Source organism: Borostomias antarcticus (genome assembly GCF_949987555.1).
Source record: "Borostomias antarcticus genome assembly, chromosome: 7".
Lineage (NCBI taxonomy): Eukaryota > Metazoa > Chordata > Actinopteri > Stomiiformes > Stomiidae > Borostomias > Borostomias antarcticus.
In genome coordinates, this window is record NC_140240.1 from 7,043,573 (window position 1) to 7,062,600 (window position 19,028).

At 46.9% G+C, this 19,028-nt stretch overlaps 1 protein-coding gene across 1 annotated transcript in view; it reads right to left on the reverse strand.

The window, feature by feature from the left end:
- Nucleotides 1-777: 777 nt before the first annotated feature.
- Nucleotides 778-19,028, reverse strand: part of LOC311311323 (band 4.1-like protein 1) — a gene marked incomplete at both ends in the record, with an annotated part of 30,462 nt that continues 12,211 nt past the window's right edge. The window contains 17 exons of the mRNA XM_084441003.1: nucleotides 778-783; nucleotides 949-1,065; nucleotides 1,221-1,301; nucleotides 1,421-1,516; nucleotides 3,474-3,527; nucleotides 4,364-4,441; nucleotides 6,418-6,549; nucleotides 7,429-7,791; nucleotides 8,395-8,445; nucleotides 14,063-14,206; nucleotides 15,221-15,265; nucleotides 16,062-16,158; nucleotides 16,266-16,290; nucleotides 16,714-16,839; nucleotides 16,944-17,119; nucleotides 17,751-17,848; nucleotides 18,865-19,017. Coding sequence (XP_084297129.1) covers nucleotides 778-783; nucleotides 949-1,065; nucleotides 1,221-1,301; nucleotides 1,421-1,516; nucleotides 3,474-3,527; nucleotides 4,364-4,441; nucleotides 6,418-6,549; nucleotides 7,429-7,791; nucleotides 8,395-8,445; nucleotides 14,063-14,206; nucleotides 15,221-15,265; nucleotides 16,062-16,158; nucleotides 16,266-16,290; nucleotides 16,714-16,839; nucleotides 16,944-17,119; nucleotides 17,751-17,848; nucleotides 18,865-19,017 — 1,842 coding nt within the window. The remainder of the gene's footprint in view (nucleotides 784-948; nucleotides 1,066-1,220; nucleotides 1,302-1,420; nucleotides 1,517-3,473; nucleotides 3,528-4,363; nucleotides 4,442-6,417; nucleotides 6,550-7,428; nucleotides 7,792-8,394; nucleotides 8,446-14,062; nucleotides 14,207-15,220; nucleotides 15,266-16,061; nucleotides 16,159-16,265; nucleotides 16,291-16,713; nucleotides 16,840-16,943; nucleotides 17,120-17,750; nucleotides 17,849-18,864; nucleotides 19,018-19,028) is intronic.

Sequence of the window (19,028 nt, forward strand, 5' to 3'; positions counted from 1 at the left end):
TGAATATACGTGTCACTCTGGTGACAACAAGCGTTAAAGGCAGGCCATCGCCACTGGCCCCAAAATGCGTCCTCCCCAGCCCCTCCCCCTATCCCCCTCCTCAGACTCCAACCCCTCCTTCCTCATGCTTCATTCATGACGTCAGCATAGAACAGACGTCTCCACGGTGACCACTTATGAGGACAATATGTGGGGGTGGATTATTGATTTCCTGGATATTGCCAGTAGTTACAGGTGTTTTCTAGGGGTAAGTCATTTTGATTCGACTTGAGGTGGAATACATCTTGACAGCTAGGGCCAGTTGTATCCAGAAGGACATATTCAAATCTGTACAAAGTCTACCAGGGTCCATATAACATCTGAATCACCATGTCAGTCAGTATGGTAAAGTGGGGTAATACAAACAACAGCAATACCTGTACTCTTGACAAGACTGCTTGGTACACTATCAACACTGCAGCCTACATCTCCACTCAGAGAACACTCTACTGTATAGAACAAAACTGGATATTCATCCCAAGAGGAGGGGGCGTCCTACAGATGAGGGGGGTCGGGTCTCTAGGGACTGGGAGAGGTCAGGGTGGGTTGGAGGCGGAATCACAGTCGGTTTTGGCTAAAGGGACAGGAGAGGAGGTGTGTTGTGTTGTAGCTCGGTCTGTAGTATTGTATACACTGTGGGGCAGGTACTCCTGCAGTGGTGGCGTACAGTAGGGAGGGTCAGGCAGCTGACATCAAGGCCCGTCTCCTGTCCCCAATCCCAGGAGCCACCAGGAGCGATCAGGACTGAAACAGAGAAAGACACACACCTTGGCCTAAACACATCTGGACAACAAACATGACTGCTCATGGCTCTACTCTCAATAAACTGTGCTGTATGTATTGTAATCTAATGTAATCTTACAGGCTTCACATGGCCTTTGAACATACAGTGAAGTACACAGGGCTCACCTCCGATTTCCTCTGTTCCTCCTCAGTTGGTGATTCCGTTTCCCTGACAACCACTGCTTTTGTCACCAGCATATCGGGGTGCTGCTGCTTGGCTTCCTGTATTGCCATGGCGAGGGCCTGGATGACACAAACACACACAAAAACTGCACATTTCATACATTGGCAATAGCTTCTCACAATGGCCGAGTCTTAAGAAGGGCCATCTACATCACAGAACAGCTAAGAGTTCTGATTGCATAGTGCACTGGTACAGGATACTAGGGAGTCCTCACCTGGTGTTGGTCCACGTCGTCGTCTCCCGTGATGATGATCCGTTTTTCGATCCTGGTCTCCGAATAACCCCCTTTCACCGTCTGACAACACGAACACAGACCCAAATGGAAGACATGACAGAAAGCCTGCATCTCAGACACCTGTGCGGGGTAAAGGGCCGGCGAGTGGTCTAGGGCGCCGAAAACAGAAGAAAGGTTACCTTGGTGACTTGGGTGGTGGTCGCTGAGGTGACGTTTTCAGCAGTGACGGTAAGTGGAGAGACTAGGGACTCCCTGCCCTGGGAGCCCGCCTTCACCTGCACCAGCACGGCCAGCGGAGAGAGGCAGAGCAACGTCAGCACAGCCCGCAGCTAGCAACGACAAACTGCTAGCGCACCGACAACACAGGAATGAGCGCACACAAAAACTGAACATGCATAATAAACGGTTAAAAATAAGCACAGTGAGAGTTACGGTTCTAGTTCTCTCCAAGTCCAGTAGTGGCCACCAGTGACGCGTGCGCACACACACGCCCACACGCACATACACGCAAACACACGCTGCTTCAGCTTTGCAACCGTTATCAGTGTGTCAGCAGTGTACAGCTCCACTGTGGCCCTGCTCTGCATTCAAATTTAGTTTACACTGTATAACGCAAGCGGCTCATGGCTCGTAGCTCTGGGCATGGCCTTGTATTATATACAGTGCATTCGGAAAGTATTCACATCCCTTCACTTCTTCCATATTTTGTTACAGTAAAGCTCCGGTGCATCCTATTTCCACTGATCATCCTTGAGATGTTTCTACAGCTTGATTGGAGTCCACCTGTGGTAAATTCAATTGATTGGACGTGATTTGGAAAGGCACACACCTGTCTATATAAGGTCCCACAGTTGACAGTGCACTATCTGTAGACCTCCGAGACAGGATTGTATTGAGGCATAGATCTGAGGAAGAGTACAAAAATGTTTCTGCAGCATTGAATGTCCCGACGAGCACAGTGGTCTCCATCATTCATAAATGGAAGACGTTTGGAACCACCAGGACAACCTCTTCTGGCCGCCTGGCCAAACTGAGCAATCGGGGGAGAAGGGCCTTGGTCAGGTAGTGACCAAGAACCCGATGGTCACTCTGACAGAGCTCCAACATTCCTCTGTGGAGATGGGAGAACCTTCTAGAAGGACAACCATCTCTGCAGCACTCCACCAATCAGGCCTTTATGGTAGAGTGGCCAGACGGAAGCCAGTCATCAGTAAAAGGCATGACAACCTGCTAGGAGTTTGCCAAAAGGCACCTAAAGGACTCTTGGTCCATGACAAACAAAATTCTCTGGTCTGATGAAAGCAAGATTGAACTCTTTGGCCTGAATGCCAAGGGTCATGTGTGGAGGAAACCAGGCACCGCTCATCACCTGGCCAATACCATCCCTACAGTGAAGCATGGTGGTGGCAGCATCATGCTGTGGGAATGTTTTTCAGCGGAAGGAACTGAGAGACTAGTCAGGATTGAGGGAAAGATGCATGCAGCAATGTACAGATCCTTGATGAAAACCTGCTCCAGAGCGCTCTGGACCCAAGACTGGGGCAAAGGTTCACCCTCCAACAGGACAACAACTCTAAGCACACAGCCAAAATAACAAAGGAGTGGCTTCGGGACAAGTGTGAATGTTCTTGAGGGGCCCAGCCAGAGCCCAAACTTGAACCCGATTGAATATCTCTGGAGACATCTAAAAATGGCTGTGCTCCGACGCTCCAAATCCAACCTGATGGAGGTTGAGAGGATCTGCAAAGAAGAATGGGAGAAACTGCCCAAAAAAAGGTGTGCCAAGCTTGTAGCATCAGACTCGAGGCTGTAATTGCTGCCAAAGGTGCTTCAACAAAGTATTGAGGGTGTTAATACATATGCGCATGTGATATGAGTGTTTTATTTTTAATAGATTTGCAAAAATTAAAACTAACTTTTTTAGTCATAATGGGGTTTTGTGTGTAGAATTTTTGAGAATGTTTTTAAATCCATTTTGGAATAAGAATGTAACATAACAAAATGTGGAAAAGGTGAACGGATATGAATACTTTACGGATGCACTGTAGTATAAACTAGGCTTAACAGTATTCTTTAACCCCCCATATTACAGCATATGATTCTGGAACTAGCATAGTCTGGTAAGAGGACAGTCAGGACGATGTTGGTGGAAACTGGATTAAAAAGTGTTTTAATATTCATACAGTAGATCAAGAACGTCCAGTATGAATTGAGTGAGTTCTATCTGCTTACAGGAGAGCCGTTTTCCTTGCTGGCAGCAGTTGTCTCCTTCCTGTTGACCACTCCCTGAGAGAGAGAGGAGAACGAGAGAGAGAGAGAGAGAGAGAGAGAGAGAGAGAGAGAGAGAGAGGTTGCGATGATATGAGACGAGAAGACTGCAAAAACTCTTGGGACTTGACCAAGGTTCAGACACAGAATTACAACCTGGACATAACGGAGGAGAGGAGCGGCAGCGCTCATGCAGTGAAACAATACAGTTACAGTACTGTACTGTAGATACAGCTACTATACAGTACTGTAAGACCATACAAAGCAGCAGTGCTTTGATGAAGTGTCATCACGCGTGACCTGATGGACCTCAGCTATTGGCCAAGAAGCAGACGAGCAGTGGTGTAGGACTGCATGATAGCCACTCGATGCAACAGCATTGCATCGACATGACATAAACCATTGCAGTCTTTCCTACTATCTACGTTGGTTATGGTGCAGCGTGTCAGAAGTATCAAGTCTAAAGGAAAACATACAAGCCAAAGAAGTTGTTGATGACCTTAACAGTCCATGCAAATATCTGTAACACTTTCAATCAAGGATGGCTTTGTTTAGCATAGAGGGTTTATACTGTACATAAAAAAGAAATATTTCAAAACACAAACTATTATAAAATGTTAAAAAAGGAAAAATATCCAATAACAGTTTTTGAATCTCTTGCAGACCTCACATAAAGACACCATCATGTAAAAGTGTTACCTAAACGTTTAAAGCAATAACCAGAATACATGCCTTCAATCTGACCAGAATCAGGATATCGTATCATCCAAAGCAAAAGCCCATTACTGTCATGCAAAATCCTGCCATTACAGAAACAGCACACCCCTTCTGCTGTTGTCAAGAGGGACACATACCACGTCGCCCTCTGGTGGCTGAGCCACGTCAGTGTAGGAGACTATTGTCTCCATACAGGTGACGTCATCCTCCATTTGCTGCAGACACACACGTACACTGTATGCTACTGTGGCTTATTCAATATTAAGAGCACAGTCATATGACTGCTGTCAATGACATCTTAGAAAGAGTTCTCACTTCAAAGGCAAGGCACCCTCTCAAGATCATTGCCATAGCTCATTCTCATCAGCAGATGAATTGCATATGGGTGAGGCGGTAATTACATTTTAATCAGGCACCTGTGGGGCAGACCCAGCTCCATGCTCTGCCTCTGGAGATTAATGGAACATCCGCTTGCTTTCATCATTCTCATTAATTTCCTGTCAATACTTTAATAGCCCTATAACGATGCTATTACGTCATTAAAATCCAAAGAACATGGCACTCTAGTCTAATCAAGAGCTACAGTAGAACTCTGAAGAATGTGCATGTTTCTGCTTTAAAAAACAAAATCCTTGGTCCTAATGCTGAGCTACATACAATACACGATGTCCACACCTCCCACTTCAGAACTAACCTCGTAAGACCATCCTGATCTTGCAAGCTCATATTCTGTTTCTCTACACGGCTCCGTCTCTCTTAACTCTCAAGAGAAATGTGTTTGTGCTTGGCCAAAGTTTTGCCTGTCAAATCAGCGTCCAGTTTAGCTGCATGAACAATGGGCCTGTCCTTGAGGAGGTTGGTGTTGATGCTGCAAAACAGCACTTGAATCATAAATGGTGAGCATAACTTTCTTGAAAAAAATCACACCCAGGTGGTGAAGTAGGTTCATGAGCAATCTAGCTACCCTCTGCTGGTGTGCAACGGTATTGGCTACTCCTGACTGGTCTCTAAATGTCATACTATGAACATACACACACACACACACACACACACACACACACACAAATGGACACATACCTGTATGCCACGTATAGAAGTGGCTATACGGCTTAAAGGTGCAGTGTGTGATTTTTGCCAAGAAGCAGATGAGCTTAAAGGTGCAGTGTGTGATTTTTGCCAAGAAGCAGACGAGCAGTGGTGTAGGACTGCATGATAGCCACTCGATGCAACAGCATTGCATCGACATGACATAAACCATTGCAGTCTTTCCTACTATCTACGTTGGTGTTATGGTGCAGCGTGTCAGAAGTATCAAGTGTAAAGGAAAACATACAAGCCAAAGAAGTTTGTTGATGACCTTAACAGTCCATGCACATATCTGTAACACTTTCAATAAAGAATGGGTTTGTTTAGCATAGAGGGTTTATACTGTACATAAAAAAGAAATATTTCAAAACACTTTTGTTTTGGTCGCAGATTACAACTAACTGAATACACGGTGCAAAATGGTGGCGTCCATGGAAGGACCCGCACCCTATGTAGATATAAAGGGCTCATACTAAGGTAACATACTTATGAATTTTATATTCAATTTCTGCCAAGTATACACAAAATTCTGCCACAAAATTCTACCCACTAATCCTTTAAAAACAGAAAACGACTGAATTCAAGGCTTTTCCCAGGGAAAATGTTATCACTCTGCACCCGACTGCATTCGGAAGCTCCACTGGTAATGTTAGTCAGTTGATCCAATTGCCCGTTAATAATTTTGATCAGCACCCATTGGCAACGCTCCTAGCACAAGCACTTTGTATGGCTGTGTGGCCAGACTGGCCCATGGAGAGCTCACAAGATTAGGATGGTCTCATGCTGTGTTCACACTGGGCATGAATTTTTCCGGCCGCGTGGCGAGTTTACATAGAAAGTCAATACAATTTGCACGAATTGGCCGGCAGGCGGCACGGGCGACGCGAATCACGCGAACCACAGCGCGGCGATCAGGATTCATCAGCAGCGAGATTCAGGCGAACTGGGCAGCCCGCCGCGCCCGGTCTGAACACAGCATCACAAGGCTACTTCAGAACACTTCCAGTGGTTGAATAATACAAGGACCACTGTTCCATTTAGATGTATGATAGTGATGTACACTACTGTAGTGTATAACCAGAAAAGCTTCTAAGTGCAGGCCTACCTCCTGGGAGTTGTCCATGATGATACTGCTGGTGACCTCTGAGCCATTGGTGTGTGACTGAGGCCTGGAGTCGCCTCTCCTCAGCATGTGGGCAACACTCACAGCACTGGGGTCTTTCCTGGCCACGGGGGGCTGTGGGGAAAACAACTGATTAGGTTAGAGACATTATAGTCTGACTCAACGAATGTAGGTTTTGGGGATAAGCCTTGTCATTAGGTTATTACTGCTCAATCAGTGGCGACAGATCTGAATGCCGGCCCAATCAGATTCAATTCAGACTACAAGAAACAACAACCAACAGTAGCAACCGCTCCGCCAAAGACGATTGCGATTGTACAGTGAAATACAGTGTTTTTTCCTCCCTATCCCTGAATGGTAATGAGTCCAGACAGACTTTTCTCCAGTGCTGGCACAGAGTAAATGAAGCGTGGAGATTAGAGTAAATTACATTATATTGAGGTTATCATAATAATTACAGTCAAAGTCCAGATCCTCAGGCCAGCTTAGTATATGAGTGAAAAATACCTAGAACAGATAAACTGTGGAGGATTGGCAAACAGCCATTGAAAATAACCAATTTAAAAAATGGAAAATATCCATTTAATGTGTCGGAGGTACCAGAAAAGCCCGATGATAACAATGGTTGAGTACAAATAAGGGAACTGAAAGAAGTCAATAAAATATATCGAAGCAAAAATGTAATAACAAACATGGTAAAATGAATGAATCATGAAGAATAAAGCAAAAACATGTTCCAAATATTTTCAAAACATGCAGTACTGTACATGAATGAATAAGTAAAAAAAAACAAAAAAACAATGACAACAACAAGAACAACAACAACAACAAGAAACCAAGGTGAATCCAAACACAAAATGGTTGAACTGAAGATCGTCCAAACTGAGGTGGTGGTGGGTGAATGCATGCATCGTGGCAACCATCTCTTGCAGGGAATATCCGGTCTCTGAGAGATATTGGGGGGGTGGGAGGATAGTGGGTGTGTCGATCTACCTCATGGTGCACACGCTCCTCGGGGGGCCTCTCCTCTATGGGGGACTTGTCATGGGACCCCATGAGACGGGCCGAGTAGAACCTGGAGGTCTCCTCAAAGTCCTCACGGCCCACCTCCGGCTGCCGCTCCCTGCCCCCCCCCAGCTCCGTCATCCCCTTGGAGAACTCCTCCACCTCCGAGTGCAGGTCCATGAGGACGGTGAAGTCCACCTCAGCCTCCAGGCTGGACGTGGAGCTGACTGTCATGCTGGAGCACTTGCGCTCGATGCCCAGGTGGGTCTCCTTCATGCAGACCACGGTGTCGCGTTCCTGGTCCTCCTCGGAGGCGGAGCCGGGCCGCGGCCTCCTCTCCCAGAGTTCCCTCTGGGAGAGACATGGACAGAGAGGGTCGCAAAGCCGGCATCACACAGTGGCTCTGGAGGGGAGCCTGTGAGAGAGGCTGATGGCATGGTACTACCCTGGCGGTCGGAGTGGGAACTCCTCTTGAAGTTCTGTGCATTCATGTCGCATCTTAATTTATGTAATACATCATGATCATCACATGGTTAGCTCTTTCAGGCATGCATTTGGTTACCCAGACTGCACTTCAACATGAAGAGGAGAAGATAAATGAGGATGAAGAGGACAGCAAGCGATGCCCTCAGATGAGCGACCTGCTTCCATCTTGGCCTTCAAGTTTCAATTTGAATGTCACAAGAATTTACTACAATAGCATTTTTTTCTTTTCTGTTTGTCCTGTTGGATTTATCTGAATGTACTTGTAGTGTCTGTGGAAATGACGGGAGAATAAGGGAGAAACTGGCCCGGTCTCATACATTACTTTCTCTGAGGCAGCATGCACAGTTACCCACGAGTAAGTAAGTAGCTGTAGACTGGGTGAACATGGGACTGAGAGACTAATCATTGGCGCATATACAGAACAAGAGAAAGGATGAGATGGCCACATGGGGGGGTTTCAAGAGTGACCTTGGCGTCAGCTAGCGGCTCTTCGTAAATGGCTGGGGTAGAGAGAGGCTCCTGTGGGGTTGAAGCAGAGGGAGAGAGGAGAGGAGCCCGGGGTTAGTCCAAGCTGCAGCGACCACCAGCAGAGAGGCAGGCATGATTCCCTACCACCGCCAGAGCAGGGAGCTATCCTCAGGAATACAGGAGCTTTGACATAACAGCTCACCTATCCCTGAGGATACATTAAGGCATGAAACCATCTAAAGCCCCCTTGGAATTACAGTGCTGACTAGAGGGTATCATACTGTATGCATTACGAATGGGGTCTAGTGAATATTAGTGTAGAGCAAATATAGCGGCATAACAACAGCCATTCATTGGCCACAGAGAGAATCAATGAATGATGCAAAACCATGTGCAGAATTTTAAGAGGGGAGCATTCAAATGACCCCCATAATGGCGCTTGATTGTAGTGCTATCGACATGCTTTCAAAGCTACCACGAGAATCAAAATGAGCAGGGTTATTATAATTTCATGACATGTTTGGAGGCCCATTTGGTTTGGCACTCCCGGCGAATAATAATCTCGCTCTCACATGCTTGTTACTATGGGAACGAGGCGGCTCACACAGTGCGCTCACTCCTTGCTCCATGTTTGTGTGTGTGTCCAGGACCTCGGCTGAGATGAAAGGGTGGAAATGGTGTAGGCCGTCACGTCTAGGCCTTAGGGTGTGTGTCCACCGGCAAGCTGTACAGTATGTAGCTGAACAGCACTAAGCTTACAGCTGCTTACAGCACACTAAAGCTGGAGTTTAGAGCTGGCTAGGCTACCGATGTTATACACCTACGTTAGCAGGGAGTGTAGTGTTTTTGCACACTGCAGGTTAACTAGCCATGTTAAGATCGCTAGCTATAGCTAATGTTAGTAATGTTAATGCTAATGCTAACATTCGCTGTCCTCGTCACAACAGCCTTTTACAGCCTGTAGCCAAAACAGTAAAACTTTTTGCAACTGCAAAAAAAGCCTATAGAGCTCATGTCGCTTTTTTTTTTACGCAGCTTTCGTCTTTAGAGCTTTCTAGAGCTCATTATCCATTCTAAACAACATGAAAACAGCTCCAGCTTAAAATTAAGGCTTGTCCGTGAACACGCACCCTTACTCAACATTCCTTTCATTCCGGCTGCCAAATAGGTGCAATCTCCTAATGACACCAACTGTGAAATGAACGTGGTGACTCTCTCTCTCTCTTTCTCTCTCTCTCTGTTTGCTAGTCTGTGTAGCTGAGGGGCTCTGGCGCTGCACTGCTCATTACCTGCCTTCATAGTCGGGGTAGGTTGTTTCAAGACATCATAGTGCATTCTGTCAACGTGAGAACCCTCTAAAGCTTTTCCTCTGGTGGATTGTAACCATCCAATAAGGTGCTGTACGCTACTTTTTTCTCAATACCCCTGTCAATCATGACGAATCCAGTGTTTGCATTAGTTAGTGTCTCACATATGGAGTCCAGGTATGAGATGTGTGTTTGGGCATTTGAGCAATATTTGTACTGTAGTATAGAGTGCCTTTATGGGAGATCAACCCCTCATATGTCTCCTGTCACAGTCAACAGCATTAAACAAACCATGTCTGAAATGATTTCAATGATTTCTTCTGTATTTTCAGCTTGGAAACAGCATGAAGAGAAAAAACTCAAAGAGCCTTGACAAAATGCGAGAGCCTTGGTTTCCTTGCAACTTGCAACAAGGCTAATACTAGATAGAGTGAGTTGGAAGGGAAATCAAGGTTCACAATAGTTGGGGTGGGGGGGTAGAAGCCAAGAGCCAAAGCAGTTTTTTGTTTGTTTGTTTTACAATTGTTGTACTACAGCTGTGCTGTGATGAGACGGTCAGGGTGGAGGCCAGGGGGAGGTGCTAAATGGGGAAGCCAAAAGGGGGAGAGTCCAAACTCAAAAGACACAATTACACTGATGGCTGTGTTACTGCAATCAGCCAATGAAACATAGCCAAAAGAAGTTGTGTAATAAAGTAGCACTCCACCCCCTTCTTCTTATACAAGCACGTATAAGTATCATGTATTGGTATGTATATATAAATATATATTCCAAGTCACTGAAAACGAAAAGAAGAAAATGGGTTTGCGAGTCTGTCTGAAGCTCATGCGATGCTGTGCTTCCAATGACTGAAAAGCAGATGCCAAGCAGAGTTACCGAGTGTCTCTTCTTGGCAGCGTCCAGGCCAGGCTCCCTGCTGGCACTGCGGCTGTTCCGGAGTATGAGTCCTGACTCCCTGGCCTTCTGTGTTTTCACTGGCGGGGCAGGAGGGGTCGTTTTAGGAAGCGCTGAAGCCTTTGAGCTGAGCAGATGACTCTCTGTAGGTCCCCTAGCATGCAGAAAGGAGTCTTCACAAGTGGGTCTGCTTTGCGGCTGAACAGGCTCCTCTGTCTTAGTCTCTACTTCAGCTAAACCCTCCATATCAACAAGGCTCCGTTCCTCTGGGTGCTGTAGAAGTATCTCTCGGTGGATTGAGGTTGGGGATTGGGCCTGTCGTCCTGAACTAGCACTGTAGGAGATGGAGCTGGAGGTAGACAGGGTGAATGCAGGGGGGAAGGTGGGAGTGTCCGTCCAGTCTGACCCCTCTGGAGAGCCCACTGACCAACGATACTCTCTCCTTAAAATTCTCTCCTTAAAACTCCCAGATTCTGTGTCATGAGTCCCTCTGTGTGTCTCATCTTTGCAGGCGACACTCTTTGATCTCTCAGGCTTGAGCGGAACAATCCTGGTTATTTCTGACTGGCTGCTGCCCGATAGTCTCTGGAAGGACCTTCTCTGAACCCTGTCTGATGTAAGACCTTCAATATCCTCTCCCCCAGAGCTACTTGCCTTTCTCTCATGGGACCTGACCTGTCTCAGCTTTACTCCTGTGTAGTCTATATTGTCAGCCATGCTCCTCTCTCTGACTTGCGATTTCACACCAGATTCGTCTCTAACCTGTGCTTGTGAAGTGTCCCGCTCCACCTTTCCCGGACCATTCACTGGGCTTAGTCCTTGGTCTGCTGACTGGACCTCACTGACTGGACTCTTTGTCTGGTCCCTTTCTGCATCAGTCTTCATCAAGTCTATTTCCTCAGGAGAGCTCTCCCTGCCCTCCCCCACTAAAGTATTAGTCTCTATCCCATCGTCTTCATGCACACGGGCAGACTTCTGCTTCACCTTTGTTGACCTCTGGTCATCTGCCATCAGTGGGCTCAGTTCACCTTGCTCTGCTCCTGCTATGCTCTTCTCAGAGTGATTTCCCGGTCCATCTGTCTTTTCTGAGGAACTCTCCTCCCACTGGGACCCCTCACTATCTTCCCCATTGGAGCCATCGCCCTCTTTCTCATAAATGAATTCTGTGGACATGCCCAGGTTTAAACTCTGAGGTCTCTTCTTTTTTCTGCGTCGGTCGGAATGCTGCTCCTTCGGCCTGGCTGGCTCTGGTACCGCGTCATTCTCCGAAGCGCCAGACGATTTCCTCCGCGAATCACCCTCGGGAGATTCCATGGTTTCAGCTAACTCCACCACAAACCCACTGTTGTTACTCAGCCTTGGGTCGGAACATTCACTGGCTTCCCTAGTGGGTGATCCGGCTGGCGAAAAGTCATCAATACAGGTTTTCATTTCTTGGCCATCATCCCCTGTAACCTCGATATGTATCATCTTGGCAACATCTATTTCTCTCTCCAGTTCTTTCTTTCTCTCCCAGGAGGAATCAGCCAGTAATGGTGGGGTGGAGGCAAGAGCTTTGTTCTTTTCCTCAGTCTTCCAGTCACGGTCCTGTTGATAAGTGTCTTGTTTTTCAATCAATACCCACTCCTCAGAGCCCTACATGTTGATATGGATTAAACACAGTTAGAGTTGCCAACTGTAACATTGCTCCAGAGCTACAATCATGGTTTACACAGACAAAAAAATAGTAGAATCCAGCCAATCTGAAAATATATGCTTGTTCAAGTATTAGTAGGTGCACTTAGTTTATGTTGAATACACTACAACTAATAGATCCCATTTGTGTAATTAATTATAAATATAATCAAACTGAATTAACTGAATTGTCTCTAAAACAATAGTTGCAGACGCAGAGATTGTTTATCCTACAGTATATAACAAGATGCAATGGATATACCAGATAGTTGAGTGTACATAATCCAATTGTGCCACACCTTATGTTAATAATAAATGGCCATTCATAGAAGGCTATATTGTGAGTGAGTGAGAAGAGGGACGTGACCACCTCTGGGGAAGTGACCACAGTCTTCTGGGTGAAGCCCTCTACAGACAGGCTGTTTACAGGGTCCTTCCCCCACGCAAGTCCAGCCTCCTGGGGGACAGGTGGCCAAGCATAACCCCACCAGAGGGGAAAGGAGAGAGGGCAGAACAACCATTAGAGCCCTCACCCTGTCACTCATTTACTGTGATATATGGTGACTAAGAAAAGAGCCAGCTCATCTCTAGTAGGCCTTCCCACTGTTGTTTTGGTGTTTTCATGCAGTAGGGGGAGGGGATAGAAGAGAAGGAGAGAAGACAGAGAGAGACACATTACGGATTCAACATGTAATACAAGGACACTCAAGTATATCAGTTCTGAATCACTGTTTGAGCTGAAATCCAGGAGGACCGACCTGGAATAAAATTATTTGATCTTTCAAAAGAGCAACATGAGTGAAGTTACAGTACACTCCCCCTGCACATTGCGGCAGCTGACTCCACATAAGCAAATGAGGGGATATTTGCAATGCAAAACTATAACTACATCAAAGTCATGACTATCTCTTAGAAGTGTTACCCTCCAGGATAATAAGGCACACTTTGACATCATTCAGTCTAAAGGATACCATCTTTTACTCAGAAGAAAAAAAAAGCATTTTCGTTTTCTGCCCTGAAGGGTGTCGCATACCCTACTGATATAATCGGACTATTCTGGGACAGCAAGTTACGTTAACACCTGGACAACGCTTCAGTGACAGAGCCACTGAGCGTTGTATCTTGATGGCACAATCACAAAGCAATCAAAGCTGCAGGAGCTTCTGTGATGTGATACAAGGGGAGCGTCTCACTGTCGGGCAATCAAGGTGGTACAAAAACACGTATAATTGTTTCCGAGTGCCTTGAATTCCTTAACTCTCATCAATATCAACAACGATCATCCCTTCATGTTGACTTCTCTATAGTATTTGATTAAACCTGATATAGTATTACTCCCAGGGCTATGCACTCATATTTGTACTGTAGACAAAGTATGTGCAACACAATTCAGGCTGTTCAATTTGCATGTATGCTCTTTATCACGAAGCCGTCTCATCAGACAAAAGATACATAATTGAAGTAATCCAATTCTCGGTTTCATATCATTGACCTTCAAGGTTAATGTACTCAAAACCAAGTGAAAGCACATACACAAAAGGGATTTGCAAAGGTTGTGCATATTATGAATAATAGACCATAACATGTTCAGCTGCACTTTCAGAACCAGAACAATAGCTTATCCTACTGTAGTGTACTGTAGTAGCCTGGAAACATGAGTACAGGATGGAATATTAACATGGGCACCATGGCATTATCTGATTCATGTCACATAGGTTCCATCGGTTACAGTAGACGGCGTGGATCTCTCCACAGGAATGCCGCCTGCCCTCCCACCCTCGCCCCCCACTCACAGCCTTCTTCTCGGGCGTGCCGCCTGGGGAGGTCCCTGACAGACGCTTCTCACGGTTCATCAGCTTGGGCTCCCTCAGGGCTCTCTTCAGCTCATTGATGCTGGCCTGGTGCTTCTGGAGCACATCCTCAGCCTTATCCAAAAACTGCAGATAGAGAAAGAGAAAGTTGGGCAGAGAGAGACCAGAGAGAGAGAGAGAGAAAGGTGGGCAGAGAGAGAGAGAAAAAGGTGGGCAGAGAGAGGGAAAGATGGAGGGGCAGAAAGAGAAATGTATTTGCATGACATCTATGTAAATTACTCTGCAGCACTTTGCAGTAATCACATTCAGAGATTCAATTAAAATAAGGTTATATTTGCTCTGCACGGATGAACGAAGCGTGATCTGAAGAGATTTATATCATACACAGCCAAATTGATTCCCTATGAACACAAGAGAAGGCACAAACAGTGACTTGGTTTCACTAATGTTCTTAATACTTATGATTTAGCACATGGATCAAGCACTTTGGTAGCTGGTTGTCTTCCTGTTCCATTCACTAAACTGTCTATTGATAAATATGACACTTATACTGTATACATGACACACTATTAAAAACCAGTGAATACGAAACAATTATCTAAATTCATAAATTGTTTAGAGAGATAAAACAAATACTGAAACGTGTACTTAAACACTGAAACTACAACTTGTACTCACAGCTAATTTTAATGAACAACTAGTTCCCTGGAGCATAGTATCTATTTTCTATATTGGCTATCTTTATAATTTATCTCATCAATTGAGGCCTGAAACACAAATTGCACATCGATGCTCGACAGGAACAAACTTTTTTTCTTTGCCAGAATCTTTTTCATGCTGTTTATTACAATGTCCAATGTTGTTCGATAAAGAACAAAGACTGTGTTTGCTCTAAAGCTGCTCATGTTGTAAGTAAAGCTGCTCATGTTGTAAGTTCATAATGGTAGCAACCACTCTGCTGTCTTCTTCTCGTGGCTGTGACAGTGTGAATACGTGACTGATGGGACAGCAGCAGAATCATGTCTGGGTGTGCGCTTGGTTTGATCTCTGGGTGCTGCCCCCCTCTCAGCGGAGCCCTAAGCAGACACAGAACAGTGGGCCACAAGGCACGGGGAGTGGAAACAGTGAGCTGAGCTGTACCTCCTGTTTGTGCCGAGGGGTGGTCTCCTGGTCCAACTGAGGGGGCTGAGTTGGGTCAGGGACAAGTGACAGGTGTATGGACAGGGGCAGGGATAGGGGGATGATGGTGTGTGACGTGGGGTTTGAAGGGGTAGGGAAAGATACCGAGACAGAGAGGGAGAGTGGAGCAGGTAAGTGAAGGAGGCAGGAAGACAGACAGACAGACAGACAGACAGACAAGACAGGCTGGCCAACCCCAAATGGACACATTCAACTGTAGCGCACACAAAAGTGCAAACACATAAAACATACATTAAAGGATAATGTTCGTTTTTGACAACCTACAGGCCTCCGAATTACACCAAAGTTATATCGGTGAGTCAAACGTCTTATAATGTGCCGTAAATAAGGTCCAGGTTGTCAAAAACGAACATTATACTTTAACAGGGGTTTTCACATCAAGTTGCCTGTAAACAGACAGCCTTACCAAACACCTGAATGGGTAACTGCGATTGTCATGTTGCTACAATAGCTAGACATACACTGTGTCCTCCAAGGCATAGGACAAGAAACAAAACACAACTAAGCCAAACATTTGCTTCATTTCACAATCAACTACTTCTAGATAATTTCATCTTAACTGTATCAACAGTGAACATTTTCTAACCTCAAGTTAACACTTCAGGTGCAAAAGTATGAAGTGGCTTCACGTACGGTTCTGTTAAAACGCTGTGTCATCTGCTATCTCAACGTTAATATTTGCAACCACTGAGTGTGAAACCAAGGCAGGCCATATATCACAAAGAGCGAGACACACACACTCAAATAGACAGACACCAAGGTCCCCACACCAACCAAATACCTCCTGACTCCCATGTGGCGAATCAGCATCCTCCTTATGGCAGCAAGGGTTAAAGACAGAGAGCAAGTCAATGACAGGCAGAGGGAGCAAGAAAAGTCTGCAGAGGTCAAAGACAGAGACGGAGAAGGTTCATCACAACAGTGGCTAGTGGGAATCTGGAGCACTCCAAGATGCAGGGAAGGGGGCGGACTTAGTATGGCACACCCTAAGCTGTTACTGCAGTACGTCACTGCAGGGAACATCGCCACAGGACTGAGATGTTACTGAACACTTTTGCATACCCTTCACGGTGACTGTCACCTGCTGACAGTTCTGAGATAGAGCGCCCATAGGCGGTCCGCGGAATTAAGTTGATTGTAGAGGTGCGCAGTCATCGTTAAATGTGGAAGGTGTGGATCTCGAGAATCGAAATGTCTCTACCTCACCAGCCATCTCTGTAGCTCATCAGTCATCACCTGACCGACTGTAAATGTTACCTTGATTTCCTTCTTCCTGCTGGGTGTCGTGACCTCCTCCTGGTCCTCGTCACGCTTCTCCTCCTGGTCCTGGTCCTGGTCCTGGTCCTGGTCCTGGTCCTGGTCTTGATCTTGATCCTGATCCTGATCCTGGTCCTGGTCCTGGTATTGGTCCTGTTCCTGTTCATGGTCCACACTGGGCTCCAGTTCGGTCTCCAGCTCGTCCCCGGAGGGGCTGTGCAGTCGGGGGTGCTCGCCAGCGCTGCGCTGGGACAGCCCATCCTGGTTCTCACACATGGCCAAGGCCGGTCGGGAGAACTCTGCTGGGGCGACAGAAAAGGACGGTGAGAGAGCTCTACACCGGAGCCCAGAGCCTCAACTAGCCCGTCTTAACGGGCAGGGGAGGTCGAGCTCCTCGGGTGCCTACCTCCATCCAGGCTGCGGGACAGCAGGTACCTCTTGCTGGCGGAGCGTTCAAAGTGTGGAGCGGGCCGGTCTATGAGAGCACTGGCCTGCCGGGACTGGGCCTGGGTTCTCCCGCTGTAGCGGAACTTGGAGCCCATCACCAGGAAGCCCTTAGGAGGGGGTTCTGGAGACACCAGCCTGCAGGGAAGACAGCACACAGACCAGAGACGTACAGTAGGCCTCCGTGAACACTGAGACAGGCAGTAGGAGTTTAGAACACTGTATATACTTGAATAAAGCCTCTTGAGTAAAGTCTGAGATAGATTGCCGAGCAAACGTACGTTTATCTAAAGACTGCTTAGATAGGGAGTGCGGTACACAATTCTGATTTGACCGACTTTGAGGTATGCCAAGTGTTGCCCAATCCCTCACGGCACTTCCCTCTCAAGGTTCAAGGCAAAACGGGCACAATAGAAGCATGTTATCACATGACCAGGGAGACACCCTGGTGAAGTCATGAAACAAAACACGTCCTGTATCTAAGGTGTGAGAAAGAGCTGTCATCAGAACTGTCGCAATCACACACCCGCACAGCGCATTCCACAGAGACGCCCTGCGGCGACATCCTGAGCACAGTGAGGTGTGGACAGGAGCGGGGTGTGGGCCGCCCTACTGTATTATCGGTACAACATTCGGGGGGAGCACCGCACCGTAAACTTGATGTAGTAAGCCCACTAGCGCAAGTCGCTTCACAAACAAGACTAGTTCAAGCTCTGTATGACAGGTGAGCCGGCCTTCTTCTTGAAGTGTACAGTAGACGGCGCCTTACCTGAAGAAGGTGTGGTGCTCAATGCAGACCTTCCAAAGTCTCTTGGCTGCTCGGTGGTTGGGGAGCTTGAAGCCAATAGTACTCTCGAACTGTTCATACTGGGTTTGAGTGAGTGAGAGAGAGAGAGAATATGGGGAGGAGGGGAGAGAGGAGCAGGTGTGATTATTGTACCGACATTTACTGCATGACTACCTCATTAGTCCTCTTCTCCACAGTGATGAGGTGAATACAGATGACTGAGTGACATGGGTAAATGACAGGACACACACTGAGAAAACACAAACAACTGCTTGTCCAAAAGATAAGCCAGACCCCTGACGCTGCATGTGCTCTGCAGTCTAAGCGGCGCGGGAATGACACAGGAAGTGCCTTCCGATGGAAAGGCGTGAGCATAGCGTATGTTGCACTCCATTTCAGTCACACTGTCGGCCATCAGAGACAGTTGAGTGGGAGAGTGAGAGAATGAAAAAAAAACAATTTCAGGCACTTACTGTAGCGTGACAAGCGTGAGGGTGGCATTTCACAGCACTATATTTATACTCGTCCATTCTCTATTCTGGCTGCTGCTGCAGCTGGCCATGGCCATGTAAAAAGGCTCTCTTTATCCAGCTCTTCCACAGGCTCACTGCGGGTCACTGTCACACTGGGGCTGGCACAGTGGGTGAGCCGCAGCGCAGTGGCCTAGCGCAGGCCGACTGCTACGCACGTCGTGACCTTACGGAGCACCCACAGTGGGGAGGGGAAAAGGAGATTTTCCGGTCCTCTGGCCATTCGGACTGACCAAACATCCGTCTCCATCGCCTCCTCCGTCTGGCTGAGGGGATGCTTCAACCTTGACGGAACTTAACGGACCACAGTAGGCTACTTTTTAGCTGACCAGCAGCTCTATAGCTCACTCTGTAAGACGGTCGGTCGGTTGGTTGGTCCACAAAAATGTCCACAAAAGTGCAATGTGGCACCACAGCTGTTACTAATCCACTAATTAGACATGAGAGGAGAACGTTCAGCCAGATTGAAAACGCTTGTAGCCTACTCTATACTGTAGCACGTACACGGCCGCAGCTATTGCGAATTCACACATGTTATTTTCCAGGTTTCAAGATCGCTACATTACCTCTCCTGGGCGGATCTTAATGTAGAAATTGCTCCGTTTGTAGGAGATCTTGAGGATCTTGGGCCAGGCAAAGCGGTTGATCCGCAGACGGTCTCTGTAGATCAGGAGCCCGTTGGCGCACACGCCCAGCATGATGTCTATCCCCTCTGAGTCCTAGACATAGG